General features: G+C 39.4%; 1 protein-coding gene across 2 annotated transcripts; it reads left to right on the top strand.

The window, feature by feature from the left end:
* The first annotated feature begins 11,117 nt into the window (after positions 1-11,117).
* LOC143864279 (heavy metal-associated isoprenylated plant protein 39-like) lies at positions 11,118-12,662 on the top strand. 2 transcript variants are annotated; one of them, XM_077375192.1, is made up of 3 exons: positions 11,118-11,197; positions 12,066-12,141; positions 12,241-12,662. In XM_077375192.1, exons 1-3 carry the CDS (start codon positions 11,192-11,194, stop codon positions 12,558-12,560), a joined length of 402 nt encoding a protein of 133 aa, XP_077231307.1. In that variant the 5' UTR covers positions 11,118-11,191; the 3' UTR covers positions 12,561-12,662. The 2 variants fall into 2 exon arrangements, with proteins under 2 accessions (XP_077231307.1, XP_077231308.1); XM_077375193.1 differs by having other exon boundaries at positions 11,151-11,197; positions 12,069-12,141.
* Positions 12,663-22,337: the final 9,675 nt, after the last annotated feature.

Raw genomic sequence — 22,337 nt, 5'->3', positions numbered from 1 at the left:
CATCTCCTCCCATGTGTATGTTGGGGTAATTTTCTGTTTTCCAATGACCTTGAGATTCTAGCTGATGACCAAACAGGTTTCGGATCTAAATAAGAGCCCACACCCTTTAAAGTACAATTTCTGGTAAGTCTCACAAGCAGAATAGTGTGATCAATGAAGAGGACCCCAGCTTTTACATCCATCTTAAAGAAGAGTCTAAGTAAAAAGACTTTAGACAGCATTAGTTACAAGAACAATATTGGGTTTTTTCCTCCTTTTGTCTTTCTAGTCTTCCATGTCCCATCCATACCCCCTCCCCCTAGAAAATCCAATACACCTTAAGTTATTTGTTCTCACAATCCTTTAAATGTGTTTAAGTCGTGTCTTATAAAATCTCACCTCCACATTAAATTATATAATTATATAATTTATCTTTACTCATCTCCTAATCTTAAAATATTAATCATGGTGGTTATGCTGTTATATGATCTCCCAAGGGGCTCCCACCTAGCTAGTTCCACAGAAATCAGGTCTTACAGTACTAAATCTTCTAACCTTATGAGCAACCAGAAATTAAAGTTAATTAAATTCAGAAAGGGAAAAGATAAAAAGAAATTTTATCATTTCTTCTCATTTGTGGTTGGTACTGGTAGAAGATCCATTTCATTAGTACAGATTCTTTATGCAGTAGATGATGAATACATCTCTTACACAAAATCCTCAAAGGATATGTATTTCATCTTTTAAAAGAAAAATGAAATTTGAAGTCATAGATCAAAGGCATCTCTGTTTGCTAGAGTTATGATCAAGCAGAGAAGTTAGTGAACTGAAAACACCTTCTTCACATGGAATTGTAAGGCCCATCATCTGTTCAAAACCAAACTCCTATGCTCTCTGTAGAAGAATTTGAAAAATTGGGTCTTGGAGGAAAAAGATTGGCAGGACAGACCGCGCTCGTCGCTCTGCAACATGCACCGGAAAGTGTCCCTTAGGCATGTCCAAAGGCAACCCAGATACCCCAACGCATTCCATTACTGAAGCTTTTTTGGCGTACGTATTCGTTAGGTACCTAACATTTGGTATCAAAGTAGCCACTACGTCATGTGTTCGAATCACAGAAAGGACGACATGTGGAGGGTGAAAGCCGCCATAGTGAAGTTGCCGTAGAGTGGGCCGCTGCAGAAGGCGTGACTTGTGAAAAGGGCTACCAAGAAAAAGAGGCAGAGCGAAAGCTGTCACAGAGTGGGCCGCTGAGGTTGGCGGATGCAGAAGCATAGTAGAATGTTACAGTGTTGAGGAAGGGCGTGCCTAAGTATGGGACCAAGTGGAACCAAGGCTGGTATGGGACAGGTTTAAAGGGCCTAGCTTAACGCGTTTTATCAGCTTTCTTGAGCTTTTGGTGTATTGGTTAGGTACATAACATCTTCTTCCTCACCATCTGTGCTTCTATATCCGACCAACCCACTTTTGTTCATTTTCTTATGAGAAGAAACACTATGGAAACTCCATAGAATCTCCTTTATAGATGATTAGTTCCCTTTATGAAAAATTAAACAGAAAAAGGAAAAAAAACCCAAATATAATGAAGTTAGACTAAGTTGGCATATTTATATTTGGGAAATGATATTTACACCCCTTTTGATCACCAGGGGCACCCAGCGCCATTGTAACAATGACTAAAGGGGGGCTAATCTACTTGACGTCAGAAAAATCCAATGGGTTTGATTGCCACGTACACTGGTGCTAGGGGTATTCATTATTCGGTTATAACCGAATAACCGAACCGAACTGAACCGAATTGGTTTGGTCGGTTCGGTTCGGTTTTTTTTTCTTTTCGGTTCGGTTTCGGTTATTTTTCTTTTTTTGGAAATTCGGTTATTCTGTTAACTCAAAACAAAAATTCGGTTATCCGAATAACCGAAATTATGGATAAAACCATTATTTTTCCAAAAAAAGTGCTATATGGTCACTCCGTAGGATGATCAAAACCGTCCATTTGATTTATTATAACTTAATTAGGATGTGCTCAAAAAATCATTTCGATTGGATGATCTTAGCCCTCATATCCAAATCAAGATTTTGCTTTTTTTCCTATTTTTCTCCCACTATTCGGTTATAACCGAATAATTGAATTTTTAATTAGTTCGGTTTCGGTTCGGTTACGGTTATTGAAATTTGATAACCGAAATTATTTTGGTAACCAAATTTCGGTCTATTCGGTTCGGTTATAACCGAACGAACACCCCTAACTGGCGCTGGGTGTCCCTGGTGATCAAAAGGGGCTTGAATATCATTTCCCTTATATTTTGATAGATTATATTCATCTCCTCCTTTTTTTATCTTGCGTTTGATCTTTGTCTTTTATTTTCCTTGTTGATATTGGGTTTGATTTTTGTTGTTTCTTTGGTTAGTTTCTTCAATTGGATTGGGTGATGGACAAGGAGAGCCAGGGGTGTTGGAAGGTGGACTGTGGTGTAGGGCAGACATGCTGGAATCAAATGGATGAGAAGCTTGTGTCATATGACTATTTGTCGGGTACTTGCCCTTCTCTCATCTCATTTTCCTAACAATCCACTTGCAATTTTCAAAACTTTACCAGGGTTCCTGTTTGGATTGCAGGAATTTTTTGGGAAACTTGAGAAAGGAAAATATCCCAAAAAGTACTGTGGCCTAATAGTCCACTATTTTTCACGAAGTACTGTATGGCCCATCCAAACCATCCATTTGTTGGGCCACAAGGTAAATAGGTTATGCTCCAAAAATCATTTCCATAGGATCATCCTAAGCCTCCGTTCTATAGAAGTTTCCATAATGCACACTTTTTTGAACTGAGATTTTATACCGTGTATGAGCCTGAAGGCCAGCATTTTGAGAAATGATATATTCGTCCCTTTTCCTTCCTTGGGTCACCCACTTGAAGTGTAAAAGGGTAGTCATAAACATGGTTTTAAATTTCGACCGTGGAGACCGACACTGAAATCGACTAAAACCGAAACGGTCATTTGTTTCGGCCGAAATTTCAGTTTTTCCGAAATTTGAAAAAAAAACTTTTTATATATATTAATTTAATATTTTACCAAAATTTCGACCGAAATTTAATATTAAATAAAATATTGGTTTCGGGTTATGTACCAAATTTTGAAATTCCAGGGTCCGAAACCGGTACCGAAACCGAAATTTTAAACCTTGGTCATAAATACACCAGAGGGGACTGGCCTAGAGAAGATGTTATGTTATCTGTAGTCACACGGTCTAAGGACCAAGAACATAACCGAAGAAAACGAGGCGAATATATCACTTCCTAGTGTTTTCAAAAGTACAGTTGGGCCGACTTCAAAGGACAATCCAAACTGTTCATTTCTTGTGCCACAACGTAAATAGGCTTATAGAAACCTCTTAGACCGGAGGGTTAGGATCATCCTATAGATGTGATCTATGGGTACAACCTATTTATGTTGAGTCTCAAGAAATGAATGGTTTGGAGCATCCTATGAAGTCGGCTCCAATGTACTTTTTGAAAAATACTGGACTTCACGCGCACACACCGTATAAAACTCATATCAACCAACCCTATTCAATTTTTATTTAGTGGGAACTTCAAGTTCTTATGATTAGAGTTTTATATGGTGCCCGAGCGTCAAGTCCCATGAGGGCTGTACCGCCCTTGATGGTTGATCCAACACCAGCCCTGTACCACCCTCAGGCATCATATAATTTCTCTTTTGATTATACAGTGTGTCGCGTGCCAGCTTTTGCCCTCACCACCTTTTTAGCCTTCAAATGTCACGTGTCAGCTTGTCACTGGGCGACAAATTTTACTTTCATAAGGACCCACCAATATACACCTCATGTTTTTATGGGGGTGGGGCCACCATCTCAACCCAAACCATGCATAGGGTAGGCTGTACTAAAAAAATCATTTCCTACCTCTATGGATCAGAGGGTTAGAGTGATCCTATTTACATTGTGGCCCAACAAATGAGCAGTTTGGATCATCCTATGCACTGGGCCCCACTGTACCTTTTGAAAAATACTATACACCATATAAAATCTCACATCTAAGAGCCAATAAAAAAAAGATTAAATAATAAGAGCAGTGCATCTGTCAAAACCAAAACAAAGGGGAGATCAAATTATCAAGTCTGGTAAAAGAAGGATGCTTATCAACTATCAATTCTTGCCAGTTGCCACCCTCCTTTCCCCTTTCTAAAGACTAGAGAGAAAGACAGAGATGATACAAAGAGGGAGAGATGGAGAGAAAATCAGAAAAAGCATAAATCCTAAGACAAAGTAAAAAATTAGTAAGCGGAGATAAGGAAGAGACGACTAGACGAGTCAAGTAGTCTTCTAGTAATTCGAGATGAAAATCGACCTAGTAAGTGAATGTGTAGGGGAGGCTTTTGAGGTGTTTGTTTGATATGTTCAATTGGATCTCTCTTTGTATTTTTTAATTTAGATTTGGTACTATTTCAGGCTTTGATTATGGGTCTGTACCCATTTGGGGTCCACTCCTAAGGGCCCATTTGAGACTATGCCCATGTGATAGATGGCCCACACTCATCTACTCATCTACACATGGATCCAATCCAACTTTGGAAACATACATTATACACCAACTGTGACCCTCCTGACGTGGCCATCATTACATATATAATTGGCACCCTTTAACCTGAATTGTGGGCTTGTGGCAGACTCCCTCTGTTATAGACCAAAGCAAGAAGAGCAGCGTATAAAAATGGTGATTCGTGGGGGTCTTCTTCTTCCACTGTCGCCCCACGTGAAGTCCTTGAAACGTAGGTATCTCCCAACCCTCTCTTTCTACCCCTCAATCATGCCTCTTCCTCGCCTATCTCTCTCCCTTCTCAACTCCTCCAAAGGTACCACCCTCTTTCTAAATAGGTTATGCCCAAAATTCATATCCATAGGATGATTCTAAATACTCATAGTTTCACTGAATTCAACATGGATTGTTGTTGATGTCTCAACACTTATTATCTCTATGAAGCACCATTGAATTGTCAAATTTCTTGTAAAAGGTTTCACCTTGTCTCAAGTCTTAACTATTCTGCTGACTATTGAACTTCAATGTGTTTTATAATCTAATTTTTGGACAATAACAAAAAGCCATCCTTCCAACCTGAGAAAAAAAAGGACTTTGTTTTCTATACTTAGCTTGATATCTTTGAAATAGTATAGAAGGTTCCCATGTTCAAGCAGCTTTTAAGACTTACATTCTATCTTTGTTGTGTATGTGTAAACAAGCACCATTTGGGATTTAGCCTATGGGTGCGATTTGCTAGTTGACTTTGATACCTTTCTTTGTTTGTAACCATAATACCCATGTTTGATGTTGCTTAACAACTGGGCAATTATAGCTGCAAGTGAAAAAAAAAAAAGATTCCTAAATCAATGTTGAAATTTAATAGCTCACACTAATGTGATTTTTTGGAACAACTATGAATTTATTAGTGAAAACCGATAAAACATACCGACTCAGGATGAATGGCAAGTAATCACTTTTCTTCTAGATTTGATACCAGATTGATGTAGGATGGAAATCAAAACAATAAACCATATTTACGATAAAGACCACTCTCACCGTTCAAAACAAAAATAAAGATCAGCCTCAATAGAGAGTGCGTGCTCAATAAACAGTTGCATAGAATAGAAGAAAATGATTCACGTAGAAGAACCCAACTAGAACCAGGATTAGAGCCGTGTAGATTCCTTTTACCTTCTTCATGATTTTTTCTAAAGGATTCATTTAGCCAACCCCAACTAGTTTGGGACAAGGCTTTGTTGAGTTGAGTTGAGTTGAGTATAGAAAGGTAACAGAATCAGGGCAAGCAAGGGATTGTAATGCCTTCGAAAGTTTCAGGAGTACATCTCCAAAGTGCTTCTACGGATATATACTCTTCGGCTCCAGTCATGAGATCCGCCAAGGAGTGTGGGTTTCGACGGGTGACAGTTTGCCGGAATTCATTGGATTTGGCTCCCGTGAGGAGCGCATTCGTGGCGGCGGAGGGATCTAGGTTCGGGACTTGGAGGGCCTCCCGGTTGAATCGGCTCAAGAACACTTTCAGAGACTCGCTGTCCTCTTATCTTAACGCCATTAAGGATGCCGTTGTCTTCCGTGGCCTTCGACTACTCACGGAGTATCAGATCAGATCATCCCCAAATTCTTCAAAATTGTCGATGGAGTTTGGTTTAAGGCGTGAGTACCAATCTCTTGCAGCTCCCGTTAGTGTGGTTGGAAGGCCCTGCAAAGAAATCCATCGGAGGCACCATGCAGGAGCATCATAGTTCAAAACATCTCCAAATGATCCACGGGATCAATTGTTCCATCATATTGCGGGACTGACAGCATCTTGAACCCTTTGGGCACTGGCGCGCATAATACTTTTTGTAAAGGGAGGTTTGCTTGAGAATGGTCTTGAAATGGGCCGATTATGATCATTTGTCAGCTCTTCGATTCGATGATCTATTTCTTCGATTCTTTGTACTATTGGGTCGGCTCTCCGCTCTACTCGGTTAGCTGGTCCGTTCCTTCTCTCCACAGTGGGACTTGCCGCTGTGTCTGAATGACTTTCTGAGCTCTTTCTACGCTGTCGAGATCTCGCCTGTTCTGCACGATCCTCTCTGGCTCGGTGTCTATGCACTGAGCGAGATCAGGATTGGTGACGGGGATGAGGCTCTGTTTGTGCATGGCTTGTTCTGGAGTGATGGGTCCACCTCGAAAAGGAGTGGCGGGTCTGATCACGGCAGAGAGGTACATGCTCTTCTCTAGGGGGCTCAACCTTCCTTGTGCAGGTTGGAAAACTTCTGGGAGATGTTGCTGAGGCACTTGTTGGATCAGGTGCGTGTACTGATCAACAAGGGTTGTCATTTGTTGGAAAAGGGTTTGGATTTGCTCAAGCGTAGGAGTTGAGATGGGAATCGGATGTTCGGAGCGAGTTGGGCTGTGCTCTGCTGTCATTGGGGGAACAACCACCTTCGAAGCGATCCGCCCATTCCGCGCCGCGCGATGTGAGACAGGTCGGGTCCCCCGTGCAGCAAGGACTCGCGCACTCCTCCGTCCTGCCATTTATAATGGGATTTTAGAACGGCTTTTAGTTCGTGGTCCCACGAATGACGCCAATTTGTTAGGCCCAAAATTGGTAACATATGAGGCAGTGACGAAGGAGCTGATCTGGCGGGTCCAAACTGCTGAACTGATTGAGAATTATATCCTGCACAGAAGTACACGAGGTCAGAAGACCAACACAGAGTCGTAGCTTCGGACGGGCCCTTAGACACTCAAGTCAGTAATGGGCACAAAATTGGGAAAACCAAAGCTAGAGATGATGGCTTTTTTAGGGATTCGGTCCCCTACCTTTGAGCCTTAGGAGGCCTTTTATAATGGAGTTTTGGGTATTGGATTACCCTTTTGCCCTTGGGGACAGGTGTCAGCCTATTAGTGGATCAAACTTTATCCTTTCCTTCATGCCCTTGGACAGGTGCAAGATTGTGGTTGGGCAAGGTTTACACATGATCTTTCCTTTTTTAGGCTGTAATGACCCTATTACCCCTTGTTAGGTGATGAGCATGCGGACTTGCCTTGGTGCCACATGTTGATCCGTGAGTGGAGGATCTTTTTACACCCCATCAACTCGCATCATACTTGTTTCCTTTCCTCTCTATTCTGTTTGTTTACAATGAGATAGCACTGACGCCTTTTCAATTTTAACTCCATGGCCTTGTTCGTTTAAGATTATGACAACCGTTTGTAAGTGCCAAACCTTTTCTCTATTATTATTCCTAATTTTTTGCCATAACCACAACATTCTCTCTTTTCTTCTCCTCCGTGGAAATTCTACCACTGAACCTAGAATATTACATGGTGCCCGATAGGGCATGCTCGTGCAAGAGGCACCGCCCTTGGTATTTGATCCAATAGCCACATAAAATAAATAAGAATGAATTTAATATTTTAAATTAAGCGTAAGAGTATAATTTTTGAACCAATAGCAACCTTCAATTTGTAGAAGTTGAGTTTAGGGATGTTTTAAAAAATTATTTTATGAATTTCTAATGTGTTTGATGATTAGTGGTTGATATCTACCGATGCATAATTTTTCAAGGTTGGAGACAAAATTCTTTACTAGCGGTCTTCTTTGATATTTTCAACATATTAACAGGGACTTGAAACCAATGAATGATAGATGCAAGGGCCCTCTTTACGCAAAGGCGAAAGAATGGCCCTTGAATAGATCCACACAGGGTGGACTAATGCCCACTAAACTACCTAAAGCATGCACGTACATCTATGTAATATAAAAGTAGTTTTGCAAGTCATGGGGCGATGGCCCCCCTCATGCTATATGTGCCTCCGCCCCTTGATCTAAGTCATTTAGTGCAACGGAATTCAGTTTCTCAATCGATTTTAAAAATGATGTGGATCTATTTAAGGTCCCTTCTCCTGCCCTTGCATAAAGAGAGCCCTAGTATCTATCAGTCTTCATTGTTTTATTACATCATCTTCAGAACCTTAGGCACCACGAAACCTCGAAATTTGGTATAAACATGGGGAAGTGATGTAATAGAGGCACCACCCCTTTACTGAGCTGGGACATCCGGAAGAAAATTGGGGGCGAGTATATCATTTTCCAAAACCTGTAAACTTCGTGTCCTTTAAACAATTCTTCCGAACCAAATTACCCTTCTGTTCCAATTTTAAGGTAGCCAAGACATTCCATCATCTTCCCAACCGTGGCATTAAAAAAAGGAATTGGGTTCATTTATCTTTTAAAGTCGCAAAAGACCGAGGCGTAGCATTTAGGTGATTGGTCCATCTATCTAGAGGGCCATAACTAATTTGACGTATTGGATGTGTTCTCACTGTGATTGAATGATCTTTATCGTCCAACAATCCTCTGATAAAGACTCCTAGGAATACACACAGATCTTCATACACACTTGACACAAAGTCCATGTTTTGGTAATTGCACTAACTCATCTTGTCTTTTACTATTTAACCACCTATCAAAGGTCTTCGTGGGTTCTTAAAAAAGCGTCTTCCCGGCTCTAGGCTCCACAACGTTCACTCTTCCATGTTCGGTTGGTCTAGCATTCAGGGGCGATGGCACTTGAAAGGAAAGGGGGACAATTGCCCCCCTTAATTTTTTGGAAAAAAAAATATACCTTTATTTTTTAATATTTTTTTAGACTTACTCCCTTTTTAAAAAAATATGCCCCCCTTTCCATTCATCCCTAAGATAGAAAATAAGTTTAAAATTTTAATTTTACCATTTTTATATCCCTTCCTTGTGTAAGATTTACTATAATTTTTGCCCTCTTGTGCAAAATTTTGGATAGAAATTTTTTCTATCTTAATTTTAAGATAGAAAAAAATTTACTATAATTTTTTGCCCCCCTTGTGCAAAATTTCTGGCATCGCCCCTGCTAGCATTTGTCCGTCCTCCGACTGGGGGGAGTTGGGACAATCACATTGTCTATTCTTTCTCAATTTGTTTGTGAGAGCTTTTTTGAAATTATGATAACCTTTGACAATTAGTTGAATAGTAAAAGACAAGGTGAGTTAGTGTTATTATCAAAACATGGTTACTGTGATTATGAGTATCCTTTTCAATGGCATCTACACTTTTTTTATAAGAGTGATTATTTCTTTCTTTCTTTCTTTTTTCATTTTTAACAAGTCTTTACCTTGGTCTTACAAGTTACAAGTAGTTTCACGGGCCAAGTAGGTTATAAATTATGGGCCAAGGTTTGAAATTGGTTTAGAGTCTGATGAGTCATGACAAGTGGGTAAGTAAGAAATCAGTAGGAGTGTGAGGGTAGAGTGGCACAGGTAGTGATGTGGACATTCCCACATCTAAGCCCCTGGATAAAATCCCCCTTCTACTCCACAACTGGCACGACACTACTCCAAACCGGTCTCTCTCCAACATTGAACTGTTGGTGGGCCCAACAATTAATTTGTTTAAATCTTTAAGAAAGGTAGGCTGCACCCATGTTTTTCAAAAGAAACCGTAAGGACCACACCCTAGGACCATCAAAACTGTCCATTTGATGGGCCACATCGTAAATAGGTTGTGTCCCAAAAAATCATTTCCACATGATGATCCTAGCCCTTTGATCTAAAGAGAAGCTGCATATTATGGAAACCTCTATAGATCAGAGGGTTCCGATCATCCTATGGTAATGATTTTGGGGGCACAACGTATTTACGCTGTGGCCCATCAAATGGATGGCTTGGATCATCCTATGGTGTGGATCAAACATTTCATTTTGAAAAATATGGATGGGGCCTACAATTGGGCCTTAACTGTACAACCCACACCATAGGATGATCCAAACCATGGGCCACAATGTAAATAGGTTGTGCCCCCAAAATCATTACCATAGGATGATCGGAACCCTCCGATCTATAGCGGTTTCCATAATATGCGTTTTTTCTCTTTAGATCAGAGGTAAGGGTGTCAATTTTGGCTTGGGCTCGGAAAAAGCTCGGCTCGAATCCTTAACGAGCCGAGTCGAGCCGGCTGTCTAGGCTCGTTAAGCTTAACGAGCCGAGCCCAAGATAGGCCAGGCTCGGCTCGTTAAGGCTCGTTAAGCATTTAATATATTTAAATATATATGTTATATATTAATATATACACTAAAAGGGTTGTCCATGGAGTGAAAGAGAGAGGCAAAATATGCCACTTCGTTTTTGGAACCCCATTTGTTACTTGGACCACCCCACGTAGTGTAAAAAGAGTAGTCGAATTACACTAGCTAGGGCTGTCCAGGGAAGATGAGGGGTGTGAACTTAATATAACAAAAGCTCGTTAAGGCTCGCGAGCCTGGCCGAGCTGAGCCCAAGCCTGGTTCGAGCCCGAGCCGAGCTTTGGAGCTTAACGAGCTGAGCCGAGCCTGGCCAAGCCAGGCTCGGCTCGTTTACACCGATTAGGGATAGGATCATCCTGTGGTAGATGACGACTTGCAAGGGTTGACGGGGTCAAGTCTTGCATTTCCTTCCTAGAAACTTCTTCTCACTTATCTTTACTCGTTTTAAATTGATTTTAGTTCTCTCCTTCTCTCACCAATCGATTATTTCTTCTTCTTCTTCTAAATTTTCTTAGCAACCTTTCATCATTCGTATTTTTCCGACTTTTGCTTGTTGTTTTGTTGCATTTGTTTCATCAGGTTCGGGAGCGGAGAACTGGAAGAAATGAAGGTTAGATTTAGTTTTCCTTTTTTTGTTTGAGCCAAACCCAATTCAGATTTTCTAAGAAGCATGGCTGTTGATGGATTTTTCTCAGTTTTCGTTTTTTATAGGGAGTTAAATGAATGACTTATCTTGTTGGTTTCTTTTGTACCTTTCTGTCTTTGATTCCAAGGAATCTGATGTATAATTCTTGGTGGGGGTGTTTCTTACTTTTTTCATTTTCCTTCACTTCTTCCTTTATTAGCATTTAAAAGCACGTTGAATATTCGATATTCTCATAAATGCTTGATTGATTTGGGTTCTTTTTTCTCTGCCCTTTTTTTTATCTTTTGGAAATGGTAGAGAAAATTCAATAAAGAAAAGAGGACGTGGACCGAGAAGGACCAGTACAAGAGAAAAAGAAACACAGAAACAAAAGAAGAATAGAAAAAATACAGCTATTACGGAGGAAGGAAATCAAACCACTCTACGGCTAACCCCCCGCTAGCCAAAGCATCCGCCTCTCCATTAGCCGATCACCGCACATGATTGAACACTATAGCGGAGCCTGAGATTAGATCTTTTATTTTATAAAAAATAGAAGAAAATTTTCATGGGAGAACAACCGCGCCCTTCAACCATGGAATGACATTTAGTGAATCCCCCTCCATAATACATCGATCCATACTCTCTTTATCAAGACTTTTAATGCTATAATACATCTTTTTTCTCTGGTTTATTGTTCTGTTTTCTATGATTTTAGTTGATAAGAGATTAAATTTCTTATTTGTCACCCTTTAAATATTTTCAGAATCTTGTTTCTTGTTGGGTTTTCTTTTCCTCTGATATAGCTGTCTTCAAATGCTTAATTCTTATGGTGTTTTTTTTACTGTTTGAGAAGGTCGTCTTGAAATTAGATTTACACGACGACAAAGACAAACAGAAGGCTATGAAGGCTGTCACTAGCCTCTCAGGTATCTTTGTTAGAGAAGTAGGAATTCTCTTTACCCATAAAGCTATATTTGAGATTTCAAATAAAAGTGACTGTTGCTTTCCTTTCTCTAATTTTGTAGGGATTAATTCCATCTCCATGGACATGAAAGATAAGAAATTGACGGTGATAGGAGACGTAGATCCCGTCAAAGTGGTGAACAAATTGCAGAAAGCCTGGCATACAGAAATCCTCACAGTTGGGCCCGCAGAAGAGGAGAAGAAGAAGAAAGAAAAACCCATGATGATACCCATGGTGATACCCATTGAGAATATAGATCCAATAGCCGACCTTACCAACTCCTACAACCACTATAATCCCCATAATCCCCACACTACTGCACCTTCCAATGTGCCGATTGTAGAAGAGAAACCAAGAGCTTGTGCTTGTGTTATACTGTAAGATTTGAAGAAGAAAAGATGGATTTAAGTCTAAAAAGAAACGGAGCCCGGAAACAAAAAGAAGTATAAAATTGGATCCATTTATCTAGTGGGTCATGACTAATTTGGCGTATTGGATCTCATGCTCTCATGCTTGAATGGTGTTGAACCGATCAATCTTTTGATAAAGAGACTAGGAGTACACAAGTGATAGACATGTCCCTAACACCTCTCCCTATTCTGCCATGTGTACAATCACCTCTTTAGATTTTGTGCGATCTTCATTCTGCACATCAAATCAACGGTCCCAATCACATCCACACAGAACACTTGGAAGTCCAAATGTGGTCTTTAGAAACCTCTTCTTACTTCTAGAAGCTTTTAGCCCAGACTACCCTGGAGGAAGCTTCTCGAATCAACTCGTCCTCATTACTTTTCTGTTTCTTTTGGATTTTCATGGGGGCTACTGATATTGGCACTACTATGGTGTATTGCATGTCAGACAAACCACCTCGTGAATGAAGACAAAAGCTGCTGAATAGTGAACCTGTATAGCTGGTATGACATGCCTTTTGCTAGCAAATCCCTTCTGTAATTGTACTAACTCACCTTATCTTTAACTATTTAACTCCTCGATTGGGACCGTCACCTTGTCTTTTCTTAATTTGTTTGAGAGAGCTTTTTTGGAAACCTTTGACAGCTTGTTAAATTGTAAAAGACAAGGTGAGTTTGTGCAATTATAAAAACATGGTAGTGCAATTTTCAGTATCCTTTTCGATTTTATCTACACTTATTGATAAGAATGTTTCTTTCTTTTGAAATTCTTTAGTTGCTTTTTTATTTTGGTCTTAAAAATAGTTATCTTCTGGGCAAGAACATGGACCAAGTAGGTCATAAATTATGGGCCGAGTAGGCCACGGGTTTTACATTGGCATAAGATCCGGTGAGTCATGATAAGTGGTTAAGTAAGAAATACTTAGACGGGTACGGATTGTGTACCGCGTGTACTGATATGAACATACCCACATCTAAGTCCAATAAAATATAACAAATAACTAAAATAAAGTGTATGAATATAAAATAAAACAAATATGACCAATATAAAGTAATTAATAGTAAGGCTGGCCCTATTGGTTTAAGATTTCAACAACCGATTGTGACGCCAATACCGATTATTGGACTTAATTTTGATCGAGTCCAAGAATCAGTAATCGGTTGCAACAATCTTAAATGAATAGGCCCTAAATCACATCAGCCAGCCTTGCTAGTCTCGGTCAAACTGATTAACTAAGGCTCTGTTCACTTGCGTTCCGTGGAAAGCATGACAAGACCTTGACAAGACGTACAGAATTCTGGTGTTCACTTGCTTTCCAGGGAAAATAGAATTACAAGTGTGGAATTTCTGCAATAAGTCAAAAAATGACATGGAAAAGCTCATTTTCCCCCTTTTATGCTCCGTTTGGTTGCCGGGTTTTTTTTGTTCCCGGGAGTTATGTGGGAGAAAAAAAATACCCTGGGAGATAGGTGGGAAAAAAAAAGTCCTGGAAGTATCCTGGTAAAATAAAAATCCCATGTTTGGTTATGTGGGAGGAAAAAATACCCTGGGAGATATGGTGGGAGAAAAAAAAACCTTTGTTTGGTTGCTTGAACTGTTGGGTAGAAAAGAATTCTTCTCAAGCTTATTTTTGGTTCCTGAGTTTATTTTGGTTCCTGGGGTTATCTTGGGATGAGATGAAAAGGCAATCATTACAAAAGTGGGATTAAAAAATTCACCCCACAAGTAATCATTACAAGAGTGGGATTAAAATAAACCTAGTGCTAAAAGGCAACCAAACATGGGATGGGACCAAAATTTAACTTACTCTCCCACAAAACTCCCAGGCACAAAAAAAACCCGGCAACCAAACAGAGCATTAGGGATTTCATTTCCGACTAAAAACACACGGATTTCGTTTCCCTGGAAAACTAGTGCAAAAAGAAAGGCAAGCAGTTTTCTTGGAAACCTTTTCCTGCGCAAGTGAACAATCCTGAAACAGTCTAGGGAAACCTTTTCCTGCACAGATTCCCTGGATTTCTTTTCCTAATGCCACGTCAGATTCCCGGGAAACATTTTCTTTTCCTTTCCCGGGAAAACAAGTGAACAGAGCCTAAGAAATTAAAATGACCAAGATATTTATCGAGGATAGCTACATTGACCAAGATAATCAAAAGATGTATTTCATGGATTATCTTTAGACTTCTATGATTAAGTCATTTTGACGACAAAGGATGCTATCCAAAAAAATAAATAATAAAAAATGACGGATTTAATTTGACACCAGCTCAGAAGTAAAGTAGCAAAATTTTTTTCTCGATATTGCTACAAAATTTCCAATTGAGGTTTCTGTAATAACAAAGAGTTTTGTGGACCCATATTGATAAATTCAAGGGGCAGCTAGATCTCTGATGGTCCTTAGCTTCCGTTTACTACGGTCATCTTTAGCATTTATCCAGGCTTTTCCTTTCTACTTTTGAGGTTAGGACGCCTCCCAGCCATCATCATTTATCAAATTTGAAGAAAACTGACAAATTTGAGGGAGAAACCAAGTATTATCAAGGATCGATTGATGAATAGTTGCCAAAAAGGACCCCGGTAGACCAAATAAGGTAACAGTCTGGAAGATTGTGTTCATGTTCTTGAAGCAAATCACAAGTATGGAGGCAGACCGTTCATTTTGTGAAAATGGTCATCGGTGATGCCCATGGAAAAATTAAACTTCACATCAGTTCCGGTTTAGATTCATTTACCAGGCCTTCCCCTTTATTGGGGTTCCACGCAAAAGCAATAGTCCCACATCGAGCATGTGAAATGGATGTGGATGGGTTATAAGGAAATGGGCACCCTCCCTCTGACGGCTAGCTTGTAGGGGTGAGTTCTACTCGGTTTGATTTCTTACAAATGGTATCAGAGCTGGGGCGTGGTAACTCCTGGGAAGATCCAGGGAACCCCGGTGTGCCTCCGAGGACGGTGGAATTCCCTCGGAGAAGATCTCGTGGTTCCCACGTTGCCGCGCGAGGAGGGGCGAGATGGTCCACGTTGCTTCCGCATGGAGGGGGAGATCGTTGGGGTTCCACGCAAAAGCAATAGTCCCACATCAGACATGTGAAATGGATGTGGATGGGTTATAAGGAAATAGGCACCCTAGCTCCCTCTAATGGCTAGCTTTTAGGGGTGAGTTCTACCCGGTTTGATTTCCTACACCCTTCAATTTCGGGATAAAAAAGGCCTTAGTAAAATTGCCAGTGGTCTGGGCAATCCCCTCACACAAACACACAAACTGTAGAAGCTTCAAGACTATGTTACGCTCGTTTGCGCATAGAAGTGGAAGCGGATTCTGCACATGGAAGAGGAAGTGGATTCCGTGCATAAAAGTGGAAGCAGATTCCCACCTCCCATAGTCCATCACCATTCAAACTCCAGGTAGGCTAATGAACCAAAAATTTGAGTACGAATAGCGATCTAGCTCGTGCCAAAGCTGCTGCAGCTTCACCCATTCTTCCGCAGCTTGCCCAAACAAACAAATAGTGAGAGACAGGAAGCAATATCAAGAATGACGGCCTAAAAACAATTTCCATGGACAAGCCCAAAAAACAGGGGAAGATGACAAAGAAAAAGGAGGCCAATCCCAAAAGATCAAAGAATCTGAGGTGATCTACAAAAGCATTCTGAAGACAAATAGTTTCTCTATCCTTGAAGATATAGAGGATGTCGAAGGAAACCGGGAAGATCAAGACGCCAACGATTCTTCAGAGAACTATCTAGTGATAAATGGATTAAGCCAAAGTCCAATCCCAAATCCCCAATGAACGACTTCAGGATTCTGCTGTAAACTACTCTTCTAAAGACAACAAATTGGAAGATGAAGCGTGGCAGGAGGTGAGAAGAAAGAAGTACTCTCCCATTCCTCAACGAGGATTCACCCCTAATAGTGGGTCAAAAGTAAAACCATCAGAAACAAAGGACTAAATACTCCCAAAAAACCACTAGAAGTTGAGGAAGAACCAAAGAATCAGGAAGTTGAGTGGGAAGATGATAGCCTTTCTTGAACATTACGGAGCTCATGTTCAATCAAGTTATCTATCAAGACAGTCATTCATGAAGGATAGCAGGAAGTTGCTTTTGATGAATTTTAAATCCGTTTGTTTGACATCAGTTTGCTCATAGGTCACTTTTATTTTTGGATGATTTGAATCCTTTGTTTTCCTGTCCGTGTGTCTCGAGGTTAGGGAGGGTGATTTTCATTACTAAATGTATCATCTTTCTTCTAATTTAATAAACAAGTAGGGGTCCCCACCAAACCAAGCTTACCTACCAAAAAAAAGTTAAGCAACGGAACAAACTCTCTTCTGTTTGGTTGGCTACAGAAATATTATTTCCTAGGAACGAAAAGTGAGGGCATACACGGAAATGCTTCTCATGCTCTCCTATAAAATCGGATGGAAACAGATTGAAGAGAACCTACAAAAATGACTCCGAGTTTCTCCGCATAATCTCTTCTTTTTTCACACAAAAAAGTAGAAACAAAAGAAACGGGCTTCGCAGATTGTGTTTGCGGAACTAGGCATTTTGTTTATGGGTGCAACTCGGGTCGGGTTGGATCAGGTTGAGGCCAACGCTAACCCAGCCCTTGATAGCATTTCCTCAACCCTATCCCAAGTTCCCAACCCAACCCAAGCCTCGGGTTGAGATGGTCAACCCTAACCCAACCTGCCTCTAAATTTCTCAAACCTAACCCAACCCACCTAACCTGAAGTCGGGTCGAGTTGAGTCGGGTTGGTTTGGGTTCACCTTCCTGACTTCTATTTTAATTAAATCTCTCAGGCCAAACAAGAAAATACAATAAACAAAAGAAAATCAAGATAAAATTAGAGGACGGAGGTCGGGTCGGGTTACCCAAGGCCTTAACCCTTACCCAACCCAACCTGAGCCATAATTGGGTTGAATTCGTAGGGTTCTGGTTGAGCCCGACTAAAGTTGCACCCCTAATTTTGTTGCTTTGTTTTTATTTAGAAAATGATGTCATTTTACTTTTAGGGCGTGTTCGGCAACCATTCCAAAAGTAGTTTCCGCCTATTTTGTAGGCGCAAGAAAGAGAAAAAAACAGGGAAATCCCAAAAATCTTGTTCGGCTCACCACCCACTACAAGGCCATTTCTAAATTTTCTTACTTTTTACGCGTTTTAAACCCTAAAAGATGGGATTTTGCCGAGCGAGGCGGAGTCGCTCGCAAGATCTCATCAATCCGTTTCTAGTGTGGTTATTGGGCCAAAAATGAGAAGCTTTGCCAAACACATCATTTCTACTTGGGATTTTTGCAGATTAGTCCCTACGTGGCAAAATAATTGCTTATTAATATTATGAAAAGCATATTAGCTAAACAGTCCTACTTTTCGAAAATATTTGCTAAAAGTCCCTAAAACCCACGAACTTCAATTTTCTCCGTTAAAAATTTTAAAATGGCAAATTTACCCCCAACCCATTTAATCAGTTTTAGCGTTCTTTTTTATTTCCCTTCCAATATCTTTGGAAAAAAGCTAGGAAAAAAGCAACAATATTATCTCTTCCAATATTAAAATAAAAAAAGATAAGGTAAACTAACCCTATTCATTTTTTCAGTTAGGGACCTTCGGTTTATGATGTTATCCCTCTAAATTAATCAGACATAATTCCTCAATGAAAAAAAAATTTCATAGAATAATTTTCCATCAAAGATATTTTGTTGCAATCTAACCAAGATAGGAATTTCTTAGAAGCTAACAGAAGTATTGTCATGTAAAGGATATAGGTTTCATGAAATTTACTAGGTTGGTGAAGTGGACTAATTATTATACGTTTTAGATATATATTTAAAAAAAGGGAAATATTATCCACACTACTCTATTTTGCTGAGGGCACTCCTCACTTTATTAAAAGTACGGTATGACCCGCATCATAGGATGATCAAAACCGTCCATTAGATGGGCCACAACCTAAAGAGGTTGTGCCCCAAAAATCATTTCCATAGGTTGATCCTAACCCTCAAATCTATAGAAGGTTAGGATCAACCCTCTAACATTCAGATCGGAGGGTTAGGATTAACATATGGAAATGCTTTTTGGGGCACAACCTATTTAGGCTGTGGCCCATCTAATGGACTGTTTGGATCATCCTATGGTGGGGGCCATACCGTACTTTTAATAAAGTGAGGAGTGCCCTCATCAAAATACGGTAGTGCGGATAACATTTCCCTAAAAAAATTATTCTATAATAGAACACTATCTGAAAAGGAATTTTATTCAACAGAAAAAGGCAGTCCGACAGGCTTGCTTCTGGACATATCAATAATAATTGTGAAATTAGGTTTATTTCAGGTTCATCAAGTCTAAAAATATCTAGGTTATTAGGACCTATACTTCTCCAAGCTTCCCGACGGGCCTCGATCCTAAGGTAGATAATTTAGGCTTTAGGTGCAAGGAATAGCTGTTACAGTTTTGTGCAAGAATTTTAACAATCACTGTGATAGTTTGCTACTACATGTGGGATTTTAGGTTGATACATTGTTCGGTTGGGATTTCGGTGTGGGATGTGGGGTTTATTACAAATTTCTGGGGTGACCTCACATAACGTCAAGGCTCTCCAAGGCCTCACACTCTAGGATATGAAGCATTACAATTCAGAATAATAGTCATCGCACCCAATCAACATAAGAAAACTTCACGTTTCATTCATATTCAATTGTTTTGAGGGCCTATAGGCCTTTCATAGCTATATGCAATGCAAGCCATATGGAATTTGAAAAAGGACTCCTAATCCATGTTGCAAAACAACTCCTAGACCTAGTTGCACAACCATAAGATTACTTATAATAAGACTCCTATTCTAAATAACTCCTTATAAAGACTTATACTACAAGCAATTTAATCTCTTAATTTCTACCAACGGGATCATGACAAGTGTCCAAAGACTTATTCAATTTTCTAAATTTAAACCTTTGATTCTACTGTTACAAGAACTATTCAATAATCCTACCACTACTCATCTAATAAACTTTCCTACAAATGGGACTCCTATGGAAGCATGGAAATTGTTTGTGGCGCATCCTTCACTTAAGTGACATCACCTTATGTCATAAGTGCTTGATGAAACCTAAAAAATGAGGTTCATTAGAGATATTGTCACCCGGGATTGATAATGGCACCCTTATGAAAATATTGTTTAAAATTGATATTGACATCCAAAAAATTGAAGTGGTTAGGGATCTTACCTCCATTATACTCCCTCTTGAAAAAGAATTAATCTTTTTTTTTTGAAAAGACTCAATCTTGTCATGTATAATGATCAGCATTACTAATGGATGATCGTCAGCGATGATCTACACCCACATTCCAAATGGATGTCCTTTACAACGATCTACGTAATTCCAATGCACTAGTAGCTTTCGGCAATCATTTCGTTGGTTCAAAGTAACATAATCATAAGGTCCCCCTTCGACGTACTCCTAGTGCTTTGGCCATCACGGTGGAGAAAAAGTATGTTCATATCTTGTAGTAACTTACTTTGTTATTTTAACAGCATCTTCTGATAATGGATGAAATTTCCACCAGACTAGGAATTTCTATTGTAAGAAATATGTTAGACAATCATTTCCTCTTGATGATCACATTCTGAATATTGAATTCAATTTCAATAAAGTACTTACGCATCACAACCATGAATGGAATGGATGACTACGTTTTTTTTTGTAACATCCTTCGAGTAAGGGTTTAAATTTCTGTTTTAGTTTGGGTTCGATCGACACGGAAATGGAAACATTTTTTGTTTCAATGGAAATTTTGGAAATCTTGTAATATCACGGAAACATATGTAAATGATGAAATTTTAATATGAAACTTTGGAAAATGCTAGAATAAACACAAATATATACTTAAAAACCTTCACATAAGCAAGAAAGCCATCCATATTGGCTTAATCACATCGAGCACTTAGTGACGTACGTTGTCCTACATGTTTGGGACTGCAAAGTCAATAAAGAAGTACACTGTAATGAAGTTTTAGAAAGTACAAAGACCATTCTCCCTTCTATGGACCCCAACTCTGTCAATACCACATAGAGTTATAGGTATTGTTGGTGCAATGCCGATATGACATCCCTTGCATAAGATAAAGTTACTTTGTTGTGCAGTTCAATGATGTTGCCAATCAAATATCATTATCTACATTAATGAAATGAAATGCAAATCATAACATCTTTTGTCGTTCCGACCATCTTGGTCGAATTTCGGTCGAAATGTTGGAGAAATAATGACGTGGAAGGAATTCATGTAGATTTTGTTTCGGTATGGATGGAAATGAAAACATTTTGGTCTTTTCAAGAAAATTTTGGCTAACTGTTGAATGACTCTACTCTTCTAGGTGTGATGGATGATATTGTTGCCTTCTTTATCCTTATATTCAAAATTGACTATGAAGTTGATGATCTCTTTCTCAATCTGTAAGGCGAGCGAACCATTTGCTGTCAGAATCGATGCTAGATGACAACTGCAACTCTTCTTTTATTTGATGTTTTCAGGTTTCAATGTGTTAATTATACTTGTATGAATTGCAAGTGAAATATGTTGTGTATATTGTATAAATATTTTTATGAATTACATGCTAAATGTGGTATGTACTGAATTATCAGACATGCTCAACAGCACATCACTAGGTGTTCTATGTTATTAAATCATTATGAGTGTATCTCTTCCTTATGTGATGGGTTTTGAGTGTGTATTTGTGCTTATTCTAGTATTTCCTCCAAATTTATCTTAAATGTTCGTCATTTGCATAATTTTTCATACGTTTCTGTGATTTTATAGGATTCTACAATAATTTCAACTCAAAGCCGTAAGTTTTGTGTTTCGTTGTGACCGAAATGCATACCAAATCTGAAACATGAAAGCTTGATCTTCATATAGCTACTTGAAGACAGTAAACCCCTTTACTTCAACCTTCATGGTGCCAAGTTAAATCACTCTCCAATACCACGCATTTGCCATGCTGTTGTTCCTGATCCGTGAAAGTGAACTCTTGTAAATAGCCAATTCATTCAGCATGTCTTCAGTTCAATTTTTTTTGCCATTTATATGCTTGAGTGCCTTGTGATCAGGGTAAAGGATGAATTCTTGTTGGACTAAAAAGTGTCTCCAATTCACTCTTTTTTTTATGTTTCTTATTTGTGTTTTCTTATATATATATATATATATATATATATATTTGTTCATTAGATTTCGATAGCATTAGTTTTCTTTCAAAAGACTATTTTGATTTTGTGATATACATTTTCTTCAGTGTTACTTTGTTGACCTCTCCGTACGAGTCTTCGCTCTTGCAGAAAATTTCCACTTATTTATTGTATTATTTTGCAAGCAGCTTTGACCTCATTCACGCAAAAACAAGTAGTCCCACTTCGGATAAGTGAAATGGATGGGGATGGGTTCTAAGGGAATTGACACCTTCCCTCTAAAGGCTAGCTTTTAGGGGCGAGCTCTACCCGGTTAAATTCCTTACAAAAATGGTATCAAAGCTCAGGGCGTGGTAACCCTGGTTTGCCTCCGAGGGCAGGAATGTCCCTCGGGAAAGATCTCGGAAACCCCGGTGTAAGAATCTCGTGGTTCCCACGCATCGGATAAGTGAAATGGATGTGGATGTGTTATAATGGAATGGGCACCCTCCCTCTAACAACTAGCTTTTAGGGGTGAGTTCTACTACCCGGTTAAGTTCCCTACAATTCCGATGAATTTTG

This window comes from Tasmannia lanceolata, unplaced genomic scaffold (genome assembly GCF_043159265.1).
Source record: "Tasmannia lanceolata isolate RefF3 unplaced genomic scaffold, GAP_Taslan_0.1 ptg000048l, whole genome shotgun sequence".
NCBI lineage: Eukaryota > Viridiplantae > Streptophyta > Magnoliopsida > Canellales > Winteraceae > Tasmannia > Tasmannia lanceolata.
The sequence above is the reverse complement of the archived record's forward strand: the minus strand, read 5'-3'. Positions and strand labels throughout refer to the sequence as shown.

What these genes read in the sequence shown, in the direction of transcription:
- LOC143864279 (XM_077375192.1), top strand. An exon ending in GGCTGTCACTAGCCTCTCAG is followed by an intron (nt 12,142 to 12,240) that starts GTATCTTTGTTA and finishes CTAATTTTGTAG; the next exon opens with GGATTAATTCCATCTCCATG.